At 37.6% G+C, this 26,044-nt stretch overlaps 2 protein-coding genes and 1 long non-coding RNA gene across 4 annotated transcripts; 2 read left to right on the forward strand and 1 right to left on the reverse strand.

Annotated features, from left to right (window-relative positions):
- The first annotated feature begins 1,848 nt into the window (after window positions 1-1,848).
- LOC149479747 (3'-5' RNA helicase YTHDC2-like) lies at window positions 1,849-25,251 on the forward strand. 2 transcript variants are annotated; one of them, XM_089707120.1, is made up of 12 exons: window positions 1,849-2,222; window positions 2,992-3,218; window positions 3,766-3,867; window positions 4,267-4,413; window positions 11,584-11,731; window positions 12,299-12,446; window positions 13,094-13,275; window positions 14,031-14,134; window positions 19,144-19,285; window positions 19,466-21,744; window positions 24,694-24,821; window positions 25,089-25,251. In XM_089707120.1, exons 1-12 carry the CDS (start codon window positions 2,009-2,011, stop codon window positions 25,249-25,251), a joined length of 3,984 nt encoding a protein of 1,327 aa, XP_089563246.1. In that variant the 5' UTR covers window positions 1,849-2,008. The 2 variants fall into 2 exon arrangements, with proteins under 2 accessions (XP_089563246.1, XP_089563247.1); XM_089707121.1 differs by lacking the exons at window positions 1,849-2,222; window positions 2,992-3,218; window positions 3,766-3,867; window positions 4,267-4,413 and adding an exon at window positions 11,071-11,197.
- Window positions 4,657-9,822, forward strand: LOC149479748 (uncharacterized). The gene has a single exon (XM_089707122.1). The coding sequence runs from the start codon at window positions 4,702-4,704 to the stop codon at window positions 6,175-6,177; it is 1,476 nt and encodes a 491-aa protein (XP_089563248.1). The 5' UTR covers window positions 4,657-4,701; the 3' UTR covers window positions 6,178-9,822.
- LOC149479749 (uncharacterized) lies at window positions 22,728-24,220 on the reverse strand. Its single transcript, XR_016317160.1, has 3 exons — window positions 23,647-24,220; window positions 23,459-23,520; window positions 22,728-23,384 (listed from the first exon to the last, which is right to left on the reverse strand). It is a non-coding gene; the product is annotated as an uncharacterized LOC149479749 (long non-coding RNA).
- Window positions 25,252-26,044: the final 793 nt, after the last annotated feature.

Genomic DNA, 26,044 nt, shown 5'->3' on the forward strand with positions numbered 1-26,044 from the left:
AATACGAGTGGCAACTGGCAACTCTCTTAGTGTGACGTTAAATGTCTGTTGCATTTTGTCAAAAATCTCGGAGCAATTAACAAGCCTGGAGAAGTAACAATTAATTGAACGTTTCTTATATAGTGGCTCTCTTTTATTCAATACCCTTATTAATGCGATAGAAAGAGACAACACACTGTTATCTGCTTGGCATTCAAATCCACGTGTAGCCACTTTTTGTTCTAAAAAGGTAGTGCTTGACACTTTATCGAATACTAAAATATCGATAAATAAAAAAATTAAGATATAAAATTGCTTGAAGATAATTTAAGATTCGTTTAATTTGGAATTATTCATTTACGATGCGTATTGACTGCCTTGCATTGTATGGTAGTGGTATTTATAAAAAATATTATTAGGTATTTCGGTTTAGGTTGTTTTTATGGTTTCGTAAAAAGGTACGTATTTTTTCCTGTTTTCATAGATTCATTCATAGAATTATACCTACGGAACCCTTCGTGCGCGAATCTGACTTCCAATTGGTTGATCTTTTTACAAATCAATAGTCGTATCCTACTAATATTATAAAAGCAAAAATATATAAGAACTAGAGGTCCGCCCAGGCTTCGCCCGTGGTACATATTTTGCAATAAAAGGTAGCCTATGTCCTTTCTCGGGTATCAAAATATCTCCATACCAAATTTCATGCAAATTGGTTCAGTAGTTTAGGCGTGATTGAGTAACAGACAGACAGACAGAGTTACTTTCCCATTTATAATATTAGTATGGATGGACATTTGATACTCTTTCACGTAAAAACTACTGAATGAGTTTTTATGGAACTTTACAATTATATAGTTTAAACATCAGAATAACATTTAGGCTACAATTTAATTTACCGCGGGAAAATAACTCATTCCCACAGGAAAAAATTGGTAAAAGCTTAAAATAAATTGCTTCAAATAAAACAAATAAACATTTATTTTTATAACAACATTTTATTTCGATACTTAATTAAGTACCAAATTACAATATTTATTATTTAAAATAGATGCCACCTTAAACTTGTCGCACAGCATCTCTGCAAAGCACTTTACTTTTCTTCCCGTCTGATTAGAAATGATTTGAACAAGGCCGAGAATGTTTTGAAGGCTTCCAATTTTCCCTGTGCTATAGCTTTAACCCAAACATCTTTTAATTGTTCTCAAGCCAGAAACCTGCAAATAACAATAAAATCCATACTTAAATAACTTTTTTCTCCTAACCTATTTGATTTAAAGCAGTCATTGTCAAAGTACCTTAGCAAATTACGTATATTTCGTTTCTATTAAAGTATCGATAATTGCACAACACTATGGAAGTAATATTTTGCATTTTCTCTCAAAAATAAGCTAATTATGATTTCATTTCAATGATCAAGGGTAGATAAAACATAGATGATTTAGATAATAACGTAAATTCACTGATTTATAATACAATTAGCCAAAAATTGATCAAAATCACTAACCTGTGAAATGACAAATTTCTATCTTCGTGATTCGTCCGATTTCACATTACTACGGCTTTTACAGCCGTAAGCAACACAAGCCATGTTATCTTTAGTCAATTGTCTTTTCATAAAATAACAAATTAAACTAAAACACTCGTTTTTCACTTCAAAAAAAATAATTAAAATAACCAAGCGATGATCACCAGACTGGTGATCAAAACAAATTGAAATGATTACATGTCATTTCAAACTGTCGAACTGACATATATCTGTCCTCTTTTTTCGCATGACATTTTGCCATAAGCTAAAAAGGCCAAACTAGTGCGTTATTGTTCAATTAATTGTTACTTCTCCAGGCTAGTTAATTGCTCCGAGTCAAAAATAGAAATAGAATTATTATAGAAACAAAATTTTCCAGTTTCTGTTTTTAACAGTTTTAATGCCTGTACTTTCATAAAAACAATTTAGTATTTGTTTAAATTATTTATTTTTCTCTTCAAATGTTTTGTTGTTATTATTTTAGCCTAAGTTAAAATAAAAATGAATTCTAAAAGGGGTAAGCGTAATAAAGGGAGTAAGGTTTTTCCAATTGCTGAATCCGTCAGCATAGCTTTGAAGATACAACTGGATAAGTTTCTCAGTGACGAAAATGAGACGGAACTCGATTTGCCCTCGTTTTTATCTGCTCAAGAACGGGCTTTCATGCATAGGACAGTGTACAAATTGGGGCTGAAATCAAAGTCGCGCGGGAAAGGTAAATTAATATTTGAGTACTTTGTTCTTCTAATCGTTTTTATTGATTACAAGCAATTTACTAGTTACAGCTGCTGTCTTTTAGTGCAAATTATTTAATAAAACTCGTTTGTTTGTGTGTAAACTTGTGTATGTTTTTATGGACTTTTATTATGATTCTTAGTAATTAATAAATAATGAGCATTGAATAATCTACATACACAAATACCAACAAAATTTCTGTTCTTAAGTTTGTCACATGTTTGTCAATCTATAAATGAAAATATATTTAGCTGTGCGAAAAAATATCTTCTACCTAGCAATACTAGCGAACAATTTTTACATTGTATTTGTTCCTCAGTATGATTGGAGAGCAAATTTCTTGGATTTTGTTAAAAGTAGCTGTGCCTTAATATTTATCTACATGACCATTGATTACATTAAGTTGTTCTCTAACTCATAATTATAAAATTTTATACATAAAATTGCCTTGATTAATTTCATGTCCTGTTGCTATTTTTTTGTTGTTTGATGTTGTATTAGAATGTTAAATGTACTGATTATTAAAATATTTTTTAATTTAATTCAAAAGTCTTGAGATTAGCATGTAGCAAAAAGATACTTTTTAAATATAATCATGTGGGTAGATCACACCTGTAATCAAATCATATGGATTTTGAATGTTATCTTTATATGGATCCATTAAAACCTGCTGTGTCTGAATTCCTGATCAGGAAGCCAAATATGTGTGGCAAGGCTTGTTGAATATACCCATTCTATAACCATTTCAGGTGTAAACCGATACATGACGATCTACAAAAGGATTGGATCGACAATAATCCAAAATGACGCAAAGCTTATACTTGACTCAAACATGCGATGCACAATTACGGAACTGTTCAATGCATTTCCCATAACTAGTAAAGAGAAGGAGGACCTTAGCTGTTGTCCAGAGAAAGAAAGGAGCCCACAATTGGCCCATAAGAGTATGGGACAATTGAACAATGGTGTGGCCCAGGTGAGATATAAACTGTCTTACCATAAAAAACTTTAGACAGGGTTTAACTATTATTATTATATTACGTACTAGCTTTCCACCCACAGCTTCGCCTGCGCAGTCAAAGAAAAACCCGCATAGTTCCCGTTCCCGTGGGATTTCCGGGATAAAACCTATCCTATTTCCCAGGGTAAAAAGTAGCCTATGCCTTTCTCGGGTATCAAAATATCTCTATACCAAATTTCATGCAAATTGGTTCAGTAGTTAAGGCGTGATTGAGTAACAGACAGACAGACAGAGTTACTTTCGCATTTATAATGTTAGTATGGATTTCACATAGACAACTATTAAAGTGACAGATCCCTGGTTTAAAGTTAGACTGTGTTTAAATTGTTTTGTGGTAAGACCATTATTGTTTCTTATTTTTTTACACACACGCAAAGTGGTGTTAAATTATTATTAGTTGTTAGAGCTGCTCAGAACATGCTTCTTTGCAGCTGTTAAGAACTTTCTACTTTTTAGCTATTTGCTGAAAAAAAATAGGATACAATTTATAAATGTCTTTCAGATTCCAAACACTTCATACAACCCAGAATTAATCAAATTCAGAGAGAAGTTACCTGTGTATGAGCAGCGACATGAATTAATGAACGCTATCAATTCTAACCAGGTTTGTCAGCTTTTTGTCTTTCTATACTTACTGTAGAAATAATCTATGTATTTAATACTATAACACCTAGTTATTTCAGACACTTTTTTATTTCGTTTCTCTTTGCATTTCCGTGTTTAGCAGTATATCCATAATATATGCTGAAAGTTAGTTTCTTTTAGTTTTAAATGTATGCTCTTATATTTAAAATTCCTTATAAATAACACGATTTACTAACTTTAATAACTCAGGCCCCGGAATCACAGACACAATAGAAAATCTATTGTGTCATGGACAGATCGGGCCGTTCGGGGCTCAATGGGTTAACTAACTTTAACTTTAATTCATAAAAACTATCCAAATTTTAATTAAAAAAATTTATATTTATTAACAAACAATAAAAATGATCACTCGCTTTAGGTGATCATAGTGGCCGGCGCTACAGGGTGCGGCAAAACGACGCAGTTACCACAACTCGTGCTCGAACACTGTCAAGAGCACAAACAGCCCGTGCGGATATATTGCACACAGCCCAGACGGATATCGGCTGTATCTGTAGCCGAGAGGGTAATTGATTACTATCAAGCTAATTTTTCGTGAGTAGCTTTATTTTGATGAGGGTAATCTATACTGATATTATAAAGCTGAAGTATTTTTTGACGGTTTTTTTTCGGCCTGCGGTGGTGTAAGTGTATACACGTGCTTTGTGTTTAAAGTGTTTATATTTTCATATTTCTTAGTTTAATCTTGATTTTTACTATATTAAGTCTATCAAACCTGATATATTTGTGTGTTGGTGGCGGTTTATGTGAGGTTTGTTTTAATTTCTAATAGATAATAGATATTATTTAAGTCATGGAGGTATCACCTCCTGATCCACCTGATCCCCCTCCCCCTCCTGAGACTATGAGCGATAATGTGCCCCGTCCAAGGCCAAAACGTCATCTTGACCAGGATGTTGGTGAGGATATTAGAAGTAAAACAAAGAAATCTTCGCTAATCGATTGTCCTAACTCCATTTCCATAGATACCGTATATAAGCATCCGCTTCTAGAAGGCCCTATTCGACAGTATTCTGCAACTGACTCGGGACCATTCATTGTTCACTGCAGTAAGATGGAAAATGACCCTGCATCAGGCACCTCGATCCGTGCCATCAAAATCGGTCAACTTCTTGTTAGTAACGGCATCAAAAATATTTGTAGAGATGGTATTAAGAAAATCGGCCGCAATAGGGTGGCTATTGAATTCTCAAGCGGTGAAGATGCCAATGTATTTATTGGTCATCCAATATTGGCACAGCACAACCTTAGTGCAATTATCCCCTTATACAATTATTCTCGAATGGGCATAGTGAGAGGAGTGCCCACTGACATTTCTATGCAGGAATTTGCTGCCAATTTGGAAATCCCTGCGGGCTTTGGGTATATCTTAAAAGCACGTAGGTTAAATAGGAAAAATCGTACGACAGAGAGCACTGAATGGATCCCCACAAACTCCCTAGTCCTAACATTCCAAGGGCAGAAGCTTCCTGACAGGGTCTTCCTGTACAAATCATCCTTAACAGTAGAGCTTTATAGACTGCCAACAATCCAGTGCCTGAAATGCTGTAGGTTTGGCCACATTAAAAACCAATGTAGGTCAAAGCCACGATGTTTTAAATGCTCAAAAGACCACCCCGGTGATGAATGTGAGGTGAGGGAATCAGATGCACATTGCATTAATTGCTCAGGCTCACACTTTGCATCTTACAATTCATGCCCTGAACAAATCCGGCAGAAGAATATTAAATCTGTTATGTCCGAGGAAAGTATATCCTATCAGGAAGCTTCACTCCGATTCTCGACCTCCAAAAAGTCCTATGCTGATGCTTCCCGGTCCGTTCCGTCCTTCAGAGGCCAAGCCCCTGAAACATCCTTCCCAAGTATGACACCAAATACCATTTCCTATAAAAAAACTGTCTTCCGTGCTCCCCGCCCTCGCCCTCTTCTGGGTAAAACATACGACAAAGCGGCTCACTCTGAGATAACGCAGGCTCCTCAATCCGTGTTCGGCAATGGATGTGCTTTATCTGGGGCTATCCCCTCCTCCCATTCTTCTATCTCTCCTCTCCCCTCTCCCTCCTCTTCTCCTTCATCTAACAACGACTCCAATGTGGTTGTATCTTGCCTTTCATTTGTTTATGACATCTTGAGAATGTACAATGATACTGAATTACCGTCCAACGTGAGATCTGTGCTATGCAAAATTTTTGAAACGGTTCAAGTAAACAATGGCTCCACTGAATTTAATACAATGGAATGCCAGGAGCTTGCGGCCGAAAAAGCATGAACTAATTCGATTAATTAATGATTATGAACCTTTAATTATTGCTATATCGGAGACCTGGTTTATTCCAGAGTCTCGATTTCATATTTCCACCTACTCTTGTTTACGGGACGACAGAAGTGATGGATACGCTGGATCTGCACTTTTTGTCAAAAGAAATATCCCCTTCTCTAGAATCCCTATCCCATCCCATCATGAAGACATTAATGCTGTAGCAGCAAAAGTCTTAGACTTCACTGTTATATCCCTCTATATCTCAAATCCTAACTCTTCCCTAATCCCAGATTTGTATTATATCTTCTCCTCTCTCCCTGCCCCGATACTTATTTTAGGAGACTTCAACGCCCACCATTCGTGCTGGGGCTCAAACAAAACAGATGCTTTCTCCTTGTCCTTACTAGAATTAATTGATGACCTTAACCTCTGTATTCTTAATACCGGCTCTCCCACTCATCGTGTTACTCCCTCTCAAAACCCTAATAGTGCTGTAGACCTTTCCCTCTGCTCCCCCTCTATATCTTTACTAAGTTCATGGACTGTTCTCCCTGACTCACGCGGCAGCGATCACTATCCTATTCTTCTGTCCATTAATAAACATTTTTCCAGCTCAAATCCTCCTCCCTTACTTAGGTTTAGATTATCCAAGGCCAAATGGAGCGAATTTTCTCAATCATTGGTTTTGAAAATGAGTTCCGCTCCTTTTATTAATGACATGGACAATGCTCTGAATACCTACTCCTGGTTAGTTGATTCCCTTATCTCTAGTGCCGAACAACATATCCCCTTAAAACCTTTGCATAATTACAAACCCTCAACACCTTGGTGGGATGCAGATTGTTCAGAAATAATCCGTAAAAGAGCCGATGCTGAAAAATTATATACAGCCAACATGTCAAATGAAAATTATATTAACTTTAAAAAAATTTCTGCGGAAGCAAGAAGGCTACTCAGTTCAAAAAAGAGAACAGGTTGGTCAAGGTTCTGCCAATCTCTCTCACCAAGAACTCCCTTATCTCTCATTTGGAAACAAGTCAAAATATTTAGAAATTCACTGAATCCCAACAATATATCATCATCTGATACATCCCAGTGGCTAAACTCTTTCATGAACAAACTTGCTCCCCCAATGGCTCCCAGTTTCGATTCTCTGCCCACAAATCCTTCTTTTATCCCCTCCAGTAACTGCTTTGATGCTCCTTTCTCCATGGACGAGCTATACTGTGCTTTATCTGGGCTTGTTGATTCAACTCCAGGTATTGATGGTATTCCCTACTCCTTCCTTAAGAATTCGCCCCCAGAAATCCTATCTTTATACCTAAACCTAATTAACTCCTTTTTTGCCTACGGATTAATCCCTGAACCCTGGCGAGTCCAAATAATTATACCCATCCTCAAACCTGCAAAGGATCCTTCAGATTTCAACTCTTACAGGCCTATAGCACTGTCATCCTGCTTATTGAAGGTTATGGAGATTTTAATAAAAAACCGATTAGAATGGTTCGTCGAAAATCAAAATTTACTCCCCAAAACCCAATTTGGCTTCAGAAAAGGGGTGAGCACACTAGATAGTGTTGCTATTTTAACAACAGATATCCAGATAGCTCTCCAAAAAGGACAGTTCCTTGTGGGGGCCTTTCTCGACATTCACTCAGCATACGATAACGTCTTACTTCCTGTGCTCAGGCAGAAAATGCAAAATCTGAGTATTCCAGCGAGGATAACACGCTACGTTTGCAACCTCTTTATGTCCAGGTCAATTTGCGTACGTCAAGGGGACTCTCTATCTGCTCCCAGGTATGTATGGAAAGGTCTGCCACAGGGATCTGTCCTTAGCCCTCTTCTGTTTAGTTTGTATACCCACGATTTAGAATGCTCTGTTCAAAATTTTTGTGAAATCTTGCAATACGCGGATGATATTGCTTTATATGTTAGTTGCCCAAACATCAACGAGGCTGAAGTGAGATTAAACACTGCTTTGTTCTATCTCCACCAATGGTTGGATGAACATGGCCTCTCTCTTTCAGTCACCAAAAGCTCATCGGTCATATTTTCTCGTAAGAGGAACATTCCTCCTCTGCACCTAAAATATGAATCAGAAACGTTTCCCACTAGTAGTTCCATTAAATTTTTAGGCATACATTTAGATTCTAAATTATCAGGCAAATCTCACTCGAAGTACGTTATGGATAAGTGTGAAAAAGGCATTAATGTAATGCGTGCTCTATCAGGGGTAAGTTGGGGTTCTCATCCTTTCTGTCAAAAAATTTTGTATAACGCCATAGTCCGGAGTCATTTTGACTACGGTTCTTTCCTGTTAGAACCATGCAATAAATCTTGCAATACGAGTTGGGATAAGGTCCAGGCTAAGTGTTTACGCATTATCATAGGTGCGATGAAGTCCACCGCGATTAATGCGCTACAGGTAGAATGTGGAGAGCCCCCGCTCAAACTAAGAAAACAATATCTTTGTGATAGATTCCTATGTAAAGTCCTGCAAATCTCTGACCATCCTCTTATCTCCAAACTTCATACACTATACAGCCTGGTTGGAAACAACAGCTCCTATCCTCTATTAAACTCACTCTGCTATTTCTTAAACCTCCCTTCTCCCTCTTATCAAATTACCTGCAATCCCCTATTCACTATCCCGTTTCAGGCAATTGTTTTTCGCCCTAATATCCATTGCTTCAGTATTAAGAAAGGACCTGGTGCTAATGAGAACTTCAACCGAATCATAGCTGAGGAGTTCCATGGTTGGACAACTGTTTTTACGGACGCCTCAAAGCTATCGAATACTGACAATGTAGGAATCGCCGTCTGGATCCCAAAATTCTCCATAATGCTATGTCGCAAATGCCCACCGCTGACATCCTCTTACACGGGAGAGGCATTGGCTATCCTGGAAGCTGTCTCATATATTCTCTCTCATGACATGGATCAATCTATCATCTGCTCCGACTCCCAAAGCTGCTTAAATTCTTTATGTTCTAACCTATTCCGAGCCAAAATTAAACATCCTATTATCCTCAAAATAAAAGAACTCCTATTTGAATGTCATGAGAGAAATATTCGTGTGACATTGACCTGGATCCCCAGTCATTGTGGTATCCTCGGCAATGAGTCAGCAGACTGGTGTGCCAAGACTGCCTCCAGGATAGCATCTGAGTCCCACAATCTAGTATATTCCCAAGATCTTTTATCGCTTGCTCAACTGCGCCTCACTGAATCATGGAAAGCCTCTTGGAAATCATCCCAATTAATGAAAGGTAAGTTTTATGCCTCAATCCAGGGTGATATTCCATCCAAACCTTGGTTCTCAAAATTCAAAAAGGTAAGTAAGCCAGTTACTTCTGTGATCTGTCGAATAAGGCTTGGTCATTCATGTACCCCTGTCCATTTGGCTAAGATTCGGGTAAGGGATAGCTCACTATGTGAATGTGGCATAGACGAGGGCACATTAGACCATATCTTCCTCAACTGTCCTAATCACTCCCCTTCCCTGTATGATTTCCTTCCTCCAGATATCCCTAGACCCACTAACATGAACACTCTTTTAGCAATGTTAAACTCACCTATAATTGAAATTCTTACCAACTTTATCACAACTAATAAACTAAAATTATAATTTACACCTAGATTAATTTACTATAAATATTTATTATATATTAACAATATTGAGTAGCCCTATTTTGTTTGTTTTTAATTAACTCTCATATCATTTATTATCTGTCTGAAATAACAGTACTAATTTTTATGTTGTGTATCTATATATATTGTGTTTGTCTCTTTTTGTTTTAGGTATATCTGTGTTTTGATTGACATCGGTTTATTATTGTTAGTTTCTCAAGCGTGTATTATCTTCCCAACGTGACATTGGCAGAATTGTACTCAAACAAAATTGCCACCCTTCGAAAAAATTGAATTGAATTATTTTTTGACGTGACAACGTCTTATAATTCGATAGCCGGCTGCACGCACGAAAAAACATGACTCATGCGGCGTTACCTCGCTCTGAGGCGTTCCATGTAAGGCTTGTAGTCCGGGATACATCGCCCATTTTTGCAAGTGATTACTATCAAGCTAATTTTTCGTGAGTAGCTTTATTTTGATGAGATGCCCAATAATTTCATGTATGAAACTCTCGATTGTGGTAGCTACCAGAGGAAACAAGGATAAAATATTTTGATTTGATGGTTCTCAAATATTAATTACTAACTGAATGTTTTTTTTTTGTTCAATCTCAAGATAATTATCTAAATTATTCGAAAAAATATTTGTCCTACAAAATCTATGGTTTGATCAAAGAGTCCCCCTTTCCAATTTGTATCGATAACGAAGTCATCATAAATGATTACTAACAAGCTGATTTTTTTATTTTCACTTATTTAATACTTATATAATTCAACAGACATATTGTCCTACAAATTGCGTAATAAATATTTGAGAACCGTCAAATCAAAAATTTTTATCCTTGTTACCTCTGTAAGCTACCACAATCGAGAGTTTCGTACATGAAATTATTGGGCATCTCATCAAAATAAAGCTACTCACGAAAAATTAGCTTGATAGTAATCACTTGCAAAAATGGGCGATGTATCCCGGACTATTGAAGTGCAAGCGAGAGCGCGGAACGAGCGACATAGAAGCACAATCGGCCGTTGTCACGTTCAACTATCGTCAGTAAACCGACTTTACAGACAACCAATTTTTTTGTTTGTTTGTTTGAACACGCTAATCTCAAGAACTATTGGTCCAATTTGAAAAATTATTTCGGTGTTAGATAGTCTTATTATCGAGGAAGGCTATAGGCTATAGAACATCACGCTATAACCAACAGGAGCGGAGCCACGCGGGTGAAACCGCGGGGCGCAGCTAGTGTTTCATATTGGCGGGTTATATAGGTTGTGCTAAATTGATCTAGTTACCACAACTTGTGCTCGAACACTGTCAAGAGCACAAACAGCCCGTGAGGATATACTGCACACAACCGAGACGGATATCGGCCGTTTCTGTTGCAGAACGGGTAATCATCATAAATTGCATTGAGATTAAGAAATGCGTTGTTTTTTTAATTATGTATAATACTTGTCTTATTTTGCGCCTTAAATTTACGAAAGAAAGTATATACTGGGACAGGGATTAGCCTGATAAATTTTAAAATTGACAAATGTTTCAAGTCCGTATAGATTAATTCACTTTAATCGATGTTTTTAAGCAAGTTACCTCTCTTTGAAGATAAAATTGATAGACGTCAAGTGTTGCCTATTAAATTGGCTCGACTATAAATGCGTTGGTAAGCGCAAATCTCGAGAATGGCGGAACCGATTTTGTTAATTCTTTTTTTATAATCTGTTATTTTAATACCTTTCTGTTCATAACTCATTATATAACTAAAAACAATAAATACAGGTAGCCTACGAGCGTATGGAGAAGATAGGCCAATCCGTTGGCTATCAAATAAGACTAGAGTCGCGCGTGAGTCCGCGCACAGTACTGCACTACTGCACTAACGGCGTGCTTCTGCGAACACTAATGGCTGGTGACGATGCGCTAACTGGTGAGACAATACACTACACTACACGATATTACACTACATAATTCTACACTACACGACACTACACGATATTACACTACATAATTCTACACTACACGACATTACACGATACTTTACTACAATACACTACACGACACTGCACCACACTAAACTCTCCACTATACTACACGACAAAACAGCACAAAACACCACGCCACACACCCTTGTTCTTGTTCCTTCTGGAAGATTACCCTATTAGTTTTTTTGTCCGAGTCCTTTGAGGCGGATATAGACTAGCAAGCTACTTCTTTACTAGTTCTTTATCTTCTACTAGCTTCCGCCCACGACTTTGTACGTGCATCCCCGTTTTTCCCCGTTCCCGCAAGAATTTCGGGAAATCCTTTCTTAGCGGATGCCTACGTCCTAACATCTACCTGCATGCCAAATTTCAGCCCGATACGTCCAGTGGTTTGGGCTGTGCGTTGATAGATCACTATATCAGTCACCTTTGAGTTTTATCTATAACAAAATACAAACACAGTATAATATTGTCTAAACTGTGTATTAAATATTGACATTTCCCCTTCCCAGGTGTTACACACGTGTTCGTGGACGAAGTGCACGAACGCGATAAGTTCAGCGACTTTTTGCTAATAGCGTTGCGTGATGCACTCGCTCGCATCAAGGACCTGAAAGTTATACTCATGTCCGCTACCATGGATACGCAGATATTTTCAAGGTAAGGGTCAAGGACATTTTGGCGGTAAAAAGGGTTATGTAGATATAGAATTGCTTGATTTTTAGTTGTTCAGATTTTCATTAATTGTTCGTTTTTGGTTCTCTTTTTTTAAGTATCAAAGTAACTATTAAATGTTTCTAGGGTTCCGTACCTAAAGGGTAAAACGGGACCCTATTACTAAGACCTCGTTGTCTGTCTGTCTGTATGTTGGTCTCCAGGCTGTATCTCATAAACCGTAATAGCTAGAAAGCTGAAATTTCACAAATTATGTATTTCCGTTGCCGCTATAACGACAAATTAATACTAAAAATAAAAAATATATATATTAAGCGGGGTCCCCATAGTACGGAACCATTCGTGCGCGAGTTCGATTCGCACATTAAAACTACGAAAACTTATTACTCACATAAAAACAAAATTGCAGATTTTTGCTCACCCACCTCTTTTTAACGTCTCTCCTTACATATTACTTACGGTGGCCTGGAAGAGATCGCTACCTAGGTAGCGATCTCTTCCTCTCGCTAGCGATAAGGCCACCGTTTGTACACATTGTTTTCCTCTTATCTGTACTTTATGTGTCTCTATTTCCTTAGTGTGTGCAATATATAAATAATTAAATAAATTAAATAAATAAAACAAAATTGCAGATACTTCAACAGTTGTCCCGTGATCACGATTCCGGGCCGACTTCACGATGTACAACGCCATTATTTAGAGGACGTGCTAAAGTTGACGAAGTATAGTAACAAGAAAATGGCGAAGGTGGAACGCGAGTTGAAAGCTAGTATCAAGCCGGGCCACGGTTATTGGTCGCAGTCGCAGCTTGAAGGTGAGGCATTTTTCATAATATTTCTTAATTAAAGGCCGGTTTCTTAATTGAGAATTTAAATTTATAAAAAATGGAAAAAAATCGATCACTCAGCGGGACTCGAACCCGCATCCTTTCACGCCATTCCGGGGCGGATGCCTGACCAACTCAGCCACTCGTGACCCGCCAGAGCAATCGAATTTATTCTATTCTTTCAGTTTTATGTGTCTAAGGGACACACCACGCGATCGAATTTTTTCTATTCTTTATAAATTTTTATTTATATCGAACAGAGAATTGCTTTAAAAAGCTTAGGTCACACACAAGAAAATATTTAAGCAGCATTTATGCATATTTTCACACGTTCGTCTTGTCAAATATTTAATGCAGAAACCTTAATTCGGATATATTATTAAAATTTAAATGCAATGACTTTAAAAGTTGATGACATTGGATTCTTTATATCTTTATTCCAATGTCCTTGTTACCTAAGTATCCATAGAATCCACGTGCTGAGTGCAGAAACCGAATATTGTTTCAAATTCTTGCAAAATATGCTAGCTAAATAGACCGATTATTTATTTGAATCTTAAGATACACGTTTTAAGATTCAAATAATCGGTCTATTTAGCTAGCATATTTTGCAAGAATTTGAAACAATATTCGGTTTCTGCATTCAGCACGTAATATTCAATGCCATGGATACTTAGGTAACAAGGATCGATACAACGTGTATCTGACGATAAATTAAAACTAATATAAATACTCAATAACAGGACAGAAACAAGCTGAAATAATAGAAGAGAAAGATAGTCTAGACCCCGCTATGCAGGCGGACATGGACGAATTCCTGGACGAGTGCTTCAATGAGGGTAGTTTGGTAAGTGATATCTTCTTCTTAATTAATGGCGAAGTAAAAACTTAACAAAGTAATATTATAAGTGACACTTTATTAATGACACAATATGCAAGATTGTAAACTGTCGAAAAACTGTGATTCGATTCGTAACTGTGATTAAAGTTTAGTGAATTATTTATCAGGTGATTATAAATTTATAATCTATCCGATAAATTGTGAAATTGTACACGACGAACAATACCTCGCGCGCTATTGGTTTAACGGATAATATGGTCTTAATTAACCCAGGCTAGAATTTAAAAACTATATAGAAATAAGAGTATTGTAACTCCATCGACTAGTAACCTGTCGTAAACTGCACTTGACGTACTCTTGGTGAAAGTAAATACTCGATATAAAACCTAACTGTGAGCTTTTGTAAAGTGACGAGAGAACTGAGCTTTTATAAAGTGACGATGTAACTGAGCTTTTGTAACTGAGCTTTTATAACTGAGCTTTTATAAAGTGACGAGAGAACAGAGCTTTTATAAAGTGACGATGTAACTGAGCTTTTGTAACTGAGCTTTTATAACTGAGCTTTTATAAAGTGACGAGAGAACAGAGCTTTTATAAAGTGACGATGTAACTGAGCTTTTGTAACTGAGCTTTTATAAAGTGACGAGAGAACAGAGCTTTTATAAAGTGACGATGTAACTGAGCTTTTGTAACTGAGCTTTTATAACTGAGCTTTTATAAAGTGACGAGAGAACAGAGCTTTTATAAAGTGACGATGTAACTGAGCTTTTGTAACTGAGCTTTTATAACTGAGCTTTTATAAAGTGACGAGAGAACAGAGCTTTTATAAAGTGACGATGTAACTGAGCTTTTATAACTGAGCTTTTATAAAGTGACGAGAGAACAGAGCTTTTATAAAGTGACGATGTAACTGAGCTTTTGTAACTGAGCTTTTATAACTGAGCTTTTATAAAGTGACGAGAGAACAGAGCTTTTATAAAGTGACGATGTAACTGAGCTTTTATAACTGAGCTTTTATAAAGTGACGAGAGAACAGAGCTTTTATAAAGTGACGATGTAACTGAGCTTTTGTAACTGAGCTTTTATAAAGTGACGAGAGAACAGAGCTTTTATAAAGTGACGATGTAACTGAGCTTTTATAACTGAGCTTTTATAAAGTGACGAGAGAACAGAGCTTTTATAAAGTGACGATGTAACTGAGCTTTTATAACTGAGCTTTTATAAAGTGACGAGAGAACAGAGCTTTTATAAAGTGACGATGTAACTGAGCTTTTGTAACTGAGCTTTTATAACTGAGCTTTTATAAAGTGACGAGAGAACAGAGCTTTTATAAAGTGACGATGTAACTGAGCTTTTATAACTGAGCTTTTATAAAGTGACGAGAGAACAGAGCTTTTATAAAGTGACGATGTAACTGAGCTTTTATAACTGAGCTTTTATAAAGTGACGAGAGAACAGAGCTTTTATAAAGTGACGATGTAACTGAGCTTTTGTAACTGAGCTTTTATAACTGAGCTTTTATAAAGTGACGAGAGAACAGAGCTTTTATAAAGTGACGATGTAACTGAGCTTTTATAACTGAGCTTTTATAAAGTGACGAGAGAACAGAGCTTTTATAAAGTGACGATGTAACTGAGCTTTTGTAACTGAGCTTTTATAACTGAGCTTTTATAAAGTGACGAGAGAACAGAGCTTTTATAAAGTGACGATGTAACTGAGCTTTTATAACTGAGCTTTTATAAAGTGACGAGAGAACAGAGCTTTTATAAAGTGACGATGTAACTGAGCTTTTGTAACTGAGCTTTTATAACTGAGCTTTTATTAAGTGACGAGAGAACAGAGCTTTTATAAAGTGACGATGTAACTGAGCTTTTGTAACTGAGCTTTTATAACTGAGCTTTTATAAAGTGACGAGAGAACTGAGCTTTTATAAAGTGACGAGAGAACTGAGCTTTTATAAAGTGACGATGTAACTGAGCTTTTGTAACTGAGCTTTTATAACTGAGCTTTTATAAAGTGACGAGAGAACAGAGCTTTTATAAAGTGACGATGTAACTGAGCTTTTGTAACTGAGCTTTTATAACTGAGCTTTTATAAAGTGACGAGAGAACAGAGCTTTTATAAAGTGACGATGTAACTGAGCTTTTGTAACTGAGCTTTTATAACTGAGCTTTTATAAAGTGACGAGAGAACAGAGCTTTTATAAAGTGACGATGTAACTGAGCTTTTGTAACTGAGCTTTTATAAAGTGACGATGTAACTGAGCTTTTGTAACTGAGCTTTTATAAAGTGACGAGAGAACAGAGCTTTTATAAAGTGACGATGTAACTGAGCTTTTGTAACTGAGCTTTTATAACTGAGCTTTTATAAAGTGACGAGAGAACAGAGCTTTTATAAAGTGACGATGTAACTGAGCTTTTGTAACTGAGCTTTTATAACTGAGCCTTTATAAAGTGACGAGAGAACAGAGCTTTTATAAAGTGACGATGTAACTGAGCTTTTGTAACTGAGCTTTTATAACTGAGCTTTTATAAAGTGACGAGAGAACAGAGCTTTTATAAAGTGACGATGTAACTGAGCTTTTATAACTGAGCTTTTATAAAGTGACGAGAGAACAGAGCTTTTATAAAGTGACGATGTAACTGAGCTTTTGTAACTGAGCTTTTATAACTGAGCTTTTATAAAGTGACGAGAGAACAGAGCTTTTATAAAGTGACGATGTAACTGAGCTTTTGTAACTGAGCTTTTATAACTGAGCTTTTATAAAGTGACGAGAGAACAGAGCTTTTATAAAGTGACGATGTAACTGAGCTTTTGTAACTGAGCTTTTATAACTGAGCTTTTATAAAGTGACGAGAGAACAGAGCTTTTATAAAGTGACGATGTAACTGAGCTTTTGTAACTGAGCTTTTATAACTGAGCTTTTATAAAGTGACGAGAGAACAGAGCTTTTATAAAGTGACGATGTAACTGAGCTTTTATAACTGAGCTTTTATAAAGTGACGAGAGAACAGAGCTTTTATAAAGTGACGATGTAACTGAGCTTTTGTAACTGAGCTTTTATAACTGAGCTTTTATAAAGTGACGAGAGAACAGAGCTTTTATAAAGTGACGATGTAACTGAGCTTTTGTAACTGAGCTTTTATAACTGAGCTTTTATAAAGTGACGAGAGAACAGAGCTTTTATAAAGTGACGATGTAACTGAGCTTTTATAACTGAGCTTTTATAAAGTGACGAGAGAACAGAGCTTTTATAAAGTGACGATGTAACTGAGCTTTTGTAACTGAGCTTTTATAACTGAGCTTTTATAAAGTGACGAGAGAACAGAGCTTTTATAAAGTGACGATGTAACTGAGCTTTTATAACTGAGCTTTTATAAAGTGACGAGAGAACAGAGCTTTTATAAAGTGACGATGTAACTGAGCTTTTGTAACTGAGCTTTTATAACTGAGCTTTTATAAAGTGACGAGAGAACAGAGCTTTTATAAAGTGACGATGTAACTGAGCTTTTGTAACTGAGCTTTTATAACTGAGCTTTTATAAAGTGACGAGAGAACAGAGCTTTTATAAAGTGACGATGTAACTGAGCTTTTATAACTGAGCTTTTATAAAGTGACGAGAGAACAGAGCTTTTATAAAGTGACGATGTAACTGAGCTTTTGTAACTGAGCTTTTATAACTGAGCTTTTATAAAGTGACGAGAGAACAGAGCTTTTATAAAGTGACGATGTAACTGAGCTTTTGTAACTGAGCTTTTATAACTGAGCTTTTATAAAGTGACGAGAGAACAGAACTTTTATAAAGTGACGATGTAACTGAGCTTTTGTAACTGAGCTTTTATAAAGTGACGATGTAACTGAGCTTTTGTAAACTGACGATGTAACTGAGCTTTTGTAAACTGACGATAGAATTGAGCTTTTGTAATCTGACGATGTAACTGAGCTTTTGTAAACTGACGATGTAACTGAGCTTTTGTAAAGTGCCGATGTAACTGAGCTTTTGTAAACTCACGATGAAATAGCGAGCGTTTGTATGCAGAAAGTTCACACGGTTTTTGTTGGACAAGTTGACACATTGTTACGAAGCGCATTTTTCCGACAGTTTGCAATATCGCGATATAGATAACAATCTACCGGTGAATCCAATTTTACTGCGACAGGCACAAATAATGAACAAGTTTTTTTTTCTATTATCTTAAATGTGTATGTGTGCGGCTGCTCGGTATCTTCGTGGACTGCGGTAGCTGTCTTCGTGGACAGATGGGACAGCAATGTCTTGAGACATTGGACTAAAATCCATGTCTCAAGCAGGTTGTGAATGGGAATAAGATTGTTTTTAATAGTAGGATAGAATTATAATACTAACATAGTTTTTAAGGCCATTTTACTAGCAACTATATGGATATTAAATTTATCTGAAATAAATGAAATAAATAAATAAAAAATAAAATAAATAATGTATAGTGTGTGTGTGTGTGCAGGACTCGTTCAGCCAGGTGCTGTACATGTTCCTGTCGGAGGGCGTGAGTGTGGACGCGCGGTGTAATGTATAGTGTGTGCGTGTGTGCAGGACTCGTTCAGCCAGGTGCTGTACATGTTCCTGTCGGAGGGCGTGAGTGTGGACGCGCGGTGTAATGTATAGTGTGTGCGTGTGTGCAGGACTCGTTCAGCCAGGTGCTGTACATGTTCCTGTCGGAGGGCGTGAGTGTGGACGCGCGGTGTAATGTATAGTGTGTGCGTGTGTGCAGGACTCGTTCAGCCAGGTGCTGTACATGTTCCTGTCGGAGGGCGTGAGTGTGGACGCGCGGTGTAATGTATAGTGTGTGCGTGTGTGCAGGACTCGTTCAGCCAGGTGCTGTACATGTTCCTGTCGGAGGGCGTGAGTGTGGACGCGCGGTGTAATGTATAGTGTGTGCGTGTGTGCAGGACTCGTTCAGCCAGGTGCTGTACATGTTCCTGTCGGAGGGCGTGAGTGTGGACGCGCGGTGTAATGTATAGTGTGTGCGTGTGTGCAGGACTCGTTCAGCCAGGTGCTGTACATGTTCCTGTCGGAGGGCGTGAGTGTGGACGCGCAGCACTCGGCGTGCGGCCGCACCGCGCTGCACGCGGCCGCCGCCAGGGGACTGACGCAGACGGCTCAGCAGATACTGCGCATTGGTACGTAGCTCCTGTGTCCATAAAAAATATATTTCTATTTAAAAAAAAATTCTGCGTCACATATTAATTTGGATTCTTTGACAATACTTTAACCTAAAATTGTTTTGGGTAATTACTGAGTTTTTGCATTAAACGTTCTGAACTTGTTCTATTTGAAATAACCTAATTTTTGGTTTTTAGGGGCCGACCCGTCAATAAAAGATAAAAATGGTAAAACTGCGTACGATTACGCCGTCGATGGGGGTCACACGGAATGCGCTAAAGTCCTCGCTACATTTAATCATATCGAAGAGCCCAAAAATAATGTAGAAGAAGACATTGCAGCTGATAACTTCCTGCTAGATGTTTATCATCACTCGTTCTCAGAAGAGTTGATAGATCACGATCTCATGTTAGCTTTAGTGAAGCATATACATTTAAATATGGCTAAAGGCAGCATTCTCATATTCCTTCCTGGATACGATGATATAGTGAGCTTAAGAGATATGATTCAGGCGTGCCCTGAAATGAACACACTGAAGTACCAAATATTCACATTACATAGTAATATGCAAACACTAGATCAAAAGAAAGTGTTTAACCCACTGCCAAATGCTAGAAAAATTATCATATCGACAAATATAGCTGAAACTTCTATCACCATTGATGATGTGGTCTACGTTGTGGATTCGTGTAAAGTTAAAGAGAAGTATTATGAGTCAAATGGTGGAGTTTGTTCTTTGCAATGCGTTTGGACGTCCAGAGCCTGTTGCCAACAGAGAGCCGGTCGCGCGGGACGAACGCAACCGGGACATTGCTTCCACATGTGTTCCAAGAGACGTTTCAATTCCCTGCCACTGAATTCCGTGCCAGAAATACTTCGTGTTCCATTACAAGAACTATGCCTTCATACAAAACTTTTAGCGCCAGGAAACACTCCGATAGCAGATTTCCTTTCTAAAGCTCTCGAGCCGCCATCATTCCTGGCCGTCAGAAATGCAGTTACACTGCTCAAGACGATCGGAGCGTTGACTCCAATGGAAGATTTGACGGAAATCGGACAAAATTTACTGGATCTTACAGTTGAGCCAAAATTAGGCAAAATGTTGCTTTACGCTTGCGTCATGAAGTGTCTAGATCCAATACTAACAATAGTGTGCAGCTTATCAAATAAAGAGCCGTTCCAAATATCAATGAAACCAGAAAATAGGAAGAAAGGCAGCTTGGCGAGGAAAGAATTCGCAGCTTGTAGTTATTCTGATCACATGGCTCTGCTTAGAGCTTTCCAAGCGTGGCAGATAGCTAGATCAAATGGCAAAGAGAAAGCATTTTGCGCCAAAAATCTTATTTGTGGTGCCACAATGGAAATGATCGTCGGATATCGTTCACAGTTATTGGCTCAGTTGAGAGCCTTATGCTTAGTGAAGGCAAGAGGATCCGGTGATATAAAAGACGTCAACTTGAACTCTGAGAAATGGCACGTCGTTAAAGCGGTGCTCGTCAGTGGATTATATCCGTCCATAGCTCGTGTAGACCGAGATTCTTGTTCATTGCGAACATCAAAGGAAGTGAAAGTTGCATTTCATCCTAGTTCGACCTTACATGTGGGTGGAGGTTTGAATGGCTCCAAAAAATCAGTGCCAGGCTTGCCTACAGATTGGGTTGTGTTCGAAGAAATATCGCGCGTTGGAAGATTTTGTTTTATCCGGTGTAACACTTTGGTCACACCGTTAACAGTGGCGTTGTTCGGTGGGCCGTTAAGATTACCAGCTGGAGCTTTAACGCAACGAGCCAATCCTCCAGGATTATCAAGTGATTCAGACAGTGAAGCAGACGAGAATAACTCTTCCCCCGACACAGCAATTTTAACGTTGGACGACTGGATAGCGTTCACTGCGGATGCCTCAGATGCGATAAGCGTTTATTATTTGCGACAAAAATTGTGCGCCCTAGTCATACGTCGAATGTCCAACCCGGGCAAGGCGATGACGCCACTCGACGAACAAATTCTCAATACCGTCGTTCACGTATTAGGAGCTGAAGAGAAAAACATTGGTCTGAACCAACCCGCTGGTATTGGACAACGACCGAAACCCCTAACAGTGGACTCGCCTCTCTGGCGGACGAGAGAGGAAGAACAGTACCGCCATGAAAATAAATACTACCCACAGAACAGTCAAAACGACTTCGCCAATAGTTTTTACCAAGGATACGGATACAGAAATGGCCAGAGACCGTGGAGGAACGATGGTATGCCGCAAGGATTCTCTCCACAGTCCTATAGTGGACCGAAGAGTCCAATGTCGCCAAACGGAAAGACGTTATTAGCGAATATAGAGAAATACGCAGAGAACGGGGAGAGCAACACGCGGTATTTTATCGTGAAGGCGGACGACTTGCACACCGTGGACATGGCTCAAGCGAGCGGCAGCTACCCCTTCACACAGAACACTCTTAAGAAAATGCAGAGAGCTAAACAGGTGAGAATTTTGATTAGATTTTTTACATTTCGTAATTTAAACGTCATAACTTTTTTTAGTACAATTAATTTAAGAAACGGCAATTTTTTTTGACTGTAATGTTCTTCTTCGCCTTAAAGAAAATGTAAAAAAAAAACAGGTGAATTGATCGAATCGTTACGCTTAGCAACATAATATTTGGCGATTCATTTTAAGACGATACACAAAAAAAAATCCACTGCTTGGCGGGCGGAGTCTAATAGCTCGCTATCGCGAACGCCGGTGTACGCGAAGTCATTCATTGCAAACTCGCCGCGCTGCCGCTGGCCGACTCGGGACAAACATGTATGGAGTCGTCATACAGTTATAATATTGTTATACATTTATTCAATTGTTGATTTATTGGTTTTATTTTCTTGCTTATAAACAAATAATCTTCTTTCCAACAACTACTTAGACATTATTAATAATTATTATTATTTCGTAATGTTTACTTTATTACAAAATAATACAGGTTATAAATAATCTTTAAAATAACAAAAAATATTGTTACTCTGAAAAAATGAAATGGTACTCAATAACGCGGACTACTGAATTGATTTAGATAGAATTTGATGCTGACGTAGATATTACATCATGCCCAGAAATGAAAGGTACTATTTCTGAAAGAAGTTATAAACCCTAATTCTTCTCAGTCAAAGTCAAGAGTGGAAGATATCACTAATACAGTAAAACTGATGCGAAACTTTGGATGTTAATTTGTATATTTTTTTGTTAGTTGTTACTTAATCACGTCAAGACTACATTACCAATTTTGATAAAATATAGCTAATTGCCTGGATTTACACATAGGATACTTTTTATCCGAACTGAACACTTCTGTGGGATAAAACAGGATTCACGATATAACCTAATTCCACGCGGGCAAAGCCGCGGTCGGAATGATATTTTTTTAAATAAAAAAATTGTTTAAAAAAAAACACAAAATATATTGACGCATGTATTTATTTTTTGCACTCTATTATAATTGTAATTATTCATTACAAATAATCAAAATAAAATAGCCAGAACAAAGTTAGGCCCTGGTAGGGTAGGTAGGCAGGTACAGCAATGTGAGACGAACACTGGCTTATTTATACCAATAATAATGTATTATAAACATTAAATTAAGTTTACTTTCTAACAACAAAAATGCATAATATTAGCTAATGTGAAAGCGAATCAACCAATCATCCCACAAAAATGAAATGTGCACACAAATATTCATCCAAATCGGTTCATGTCATTAGGAGGAGTGACTGCAGCGCCATCTTCCGGGCCCAATTGTGTTTCCAGATCACCCAGGAACTCAATTTAATATACTTATACAAAATTTTTCGAAATGAAAACTCACATTACTATGTAAATATGAATATAAACCTGTTTTATTACTAAGCAATTTCCCGCACAGGTGTAGTAAGTATAAATGAAATAAATATCAACATCAAATTCTTTATACAACATACTTATCTACCACCTTCTAAGAAATGTAATTCTTGAAATTATTTCGTATTTTTTTAAATATAATACTACTCCAATGAGCTCCTGTTCCATATTATGTCCGCCATACTTCCACTAAGTTCACCATGATTTTTTATTTCTTTGCACTTTGTTGCTTTTTGCTAAAAATGGAATCATGCGATAAAACCAGTAGAACGTTGATAACATACATTTTTGACTGAATAAAGGTACTTACGAAGGAGTGGGTTCACATTGTGAACAATCAGTGGGTTTATTTTCCTTCTGGATTCCGGATTTCTGAAAAGATTATCTATGCTATAAATGAAAAAATCTTACACATTCGTTATGTACTTAAAACAGGGGTACATATCAAACATCGTTTATAATACAATTATCATCAAATTTAAAATAAAACCAACTTACTTCATTAATTTGTTCCAATTGTAAGCATTCTTTTTCCTCCAACCTTTATGTTTCTTCTTCTTATTTTCTTTATTGTCCCCATTTGTCTCATTTTGTCTTATCGTGTTGTCACCCTTTTTTACGATTGCGCGAGCGACACAAGTTCCCCGTGTGACGGCCGTAGCGGGAATGACTCGTGCAGCGATCGGGGTAGGAAGGTACAGGGCGGCTCTCGCTATATTGGCTGGTCGCGCGCTAATTTCAAGTATTTCTTGTTTATTTCAAAACCATCGCATATTTCAAAATTCTAAATCGATAGACGTATAGGTTGTATATTTTATAGTTAATATCCAAAAAGTCGTAACTTTACGTTTGTTATTTTGAAGATGCCAGAGATTATAAAAAAATAACAATGAGAACTTTGTATTTTTTTTCTATCGAGAAAATATCATGGAATCATGTTTCTAAAACGGTAGACGTATTGTGTTACTATTGAACTTTCTTGTCAAGAATTTTCATCACGACAACTTTAATAATATAAAAATTACGAAGGTTTAAAAAGGGCCGTAAATGTTAGAAAAATTAATTCATCACCTTAATAAAATGTTTTTATTAGCTTCATCTGTATGTGTGTGTAGGTACATGAGATGAAGATCCACTTTGACAGGTTTAGTTCAAACTTTGTACACTTAACAAGGAATTGTGACACTACAATATACTACGCTGTAATGGGCTCGACTGGTAAATTCAACCTTCTTAAATATCGTATTAAGGAGGTATCAACCGGACCATTTATTATTAACTTCGTTTTTAAAGAGAAACTTCTTTAGGCGCGCTAAAATTAAAATTTCAAATTCGCGTTCTAGCAATACCGTCACGTCATAAAGTAAGGCGACGATTTTGGTATCTTTGAATTTTGCCAAAATAGTTTCACTTCACTTTTCAGCACTTTAATACACACTGTCTTACTGTACACTAACATTACAGTTTTCCTACTCGATAGTGGTTTAGCCATTAGCTACTCCATTTTTGACACACTTTTTAAGCTATATTATGACACGGGCACAGGAGGGCAGTCGCGTGGTGGCGATATTCTCGTGCGGGGCGGAGTGCCGCGTGACGGGCGCCGCCGCGCTCGCTGACGGGGCTGCTCTAGAGTGGACGCACAACGCGCACGTGCCCTTCCACATGCTGCGGTGAGCTTATATTTTATGATGATAGTTTGCCACCCGTGGTTCGCCTACGTTGTCTAAAACCTAATAAACTATGTACTTAAATCTACCTCTCCAATCCCTATCTATTAAAAAAAACCGCATCAAAAATTGCGTAGATTAACTGACTGAAAGATTTAACTTTTATTTTATCTATAAAAAATACTGTAACTTATTTTCAACATTTTATAACCATTTATTTGTTTTATAACCAGGTATATTTTAGTTATTAATAATCAACTTCCTTTCCAGCCACGTTACCAACTCGCTAGCCGGTAACGCACGAGTTACTGGCGCTAGAGACGGCACTGAAATCTGTTCGAACTCGGGCCGAGCTCTCCTCTCGGCACTGGCCCAACGCCGCAGACACACACACACACCCCGCCCCATACAAAAACACCCTACAGATCAATAACGACCAGCCACCCGTACACACGATCTCAACATAGCGTGTACAGACCTCACACTAGATTACCCATTACACTCACTGTATACAGACTTCGAAACACAATACTTTGATTTCGAAAGAAAACAAACGCAAGATGTAGATTTTCAACTCGCCCGCGCGCAGGATATCGCGCAAGGGTACTTCGACTTCACGGAACAATATACGGGGCTGGTTAACGCGGAATTTCCGCTAGATGTCGATTCGTACGCTCACTACTATTCGAGCCCGTGTAAAACTAAACCGTCCACAGATAAATATTTTAGTGATACGCAAGTGCAATCGCCTCCTTATGCCGCGACGCAATCTAACTTACCCGATACACAAATGTCCTTTCAAAGCCGTGCAAACGATCAGCTTGTTTTCGATCGTCAACATAATGAAAACGTCAAGAAAACGTTTGCGACGGAACGATACCGTTCAAAAACTAAGAAGAATATTAATGATATTTATTACGGAGAAACAACCTCACAATCGCTTTTTTATGACAATACCCGGAAGCAATACGGCTCATTCGATGACATTAAAGATATTGCTACTGTAAATTTACACCGCTCCGAACTCGGTAGAAGATTATCGATGCAGAGTAATAATACATTACCGGAGCATTATCCGAACATTTATCAGAGCGCTTTCGAATATCCAATTTCTGAACGCCCTTCCGATTGCTACAGCTTATTCGAATGTAGTAGCCATTTCCTTCAACAGACCTTACCAAAATCAGACGATTTAGATTTCACCTTGGATGTAGGTGAAGATAAAT

Source organism: Colias philodice, chromosome 19 (genome assembly GCF_061535455.1).
Source record: "Colias philodice isolate Cphi_HAF_F1 chromosome 19, ilColPhil1 Martin Lab GWU primary, whole genome shotgun sequence".
NCBI classification, from domain to species: Eukaryota; Metazoa; Arthropoda; class Insecta; order Lepidoptera; family Pieridae; genus Colias; species Colias philodice.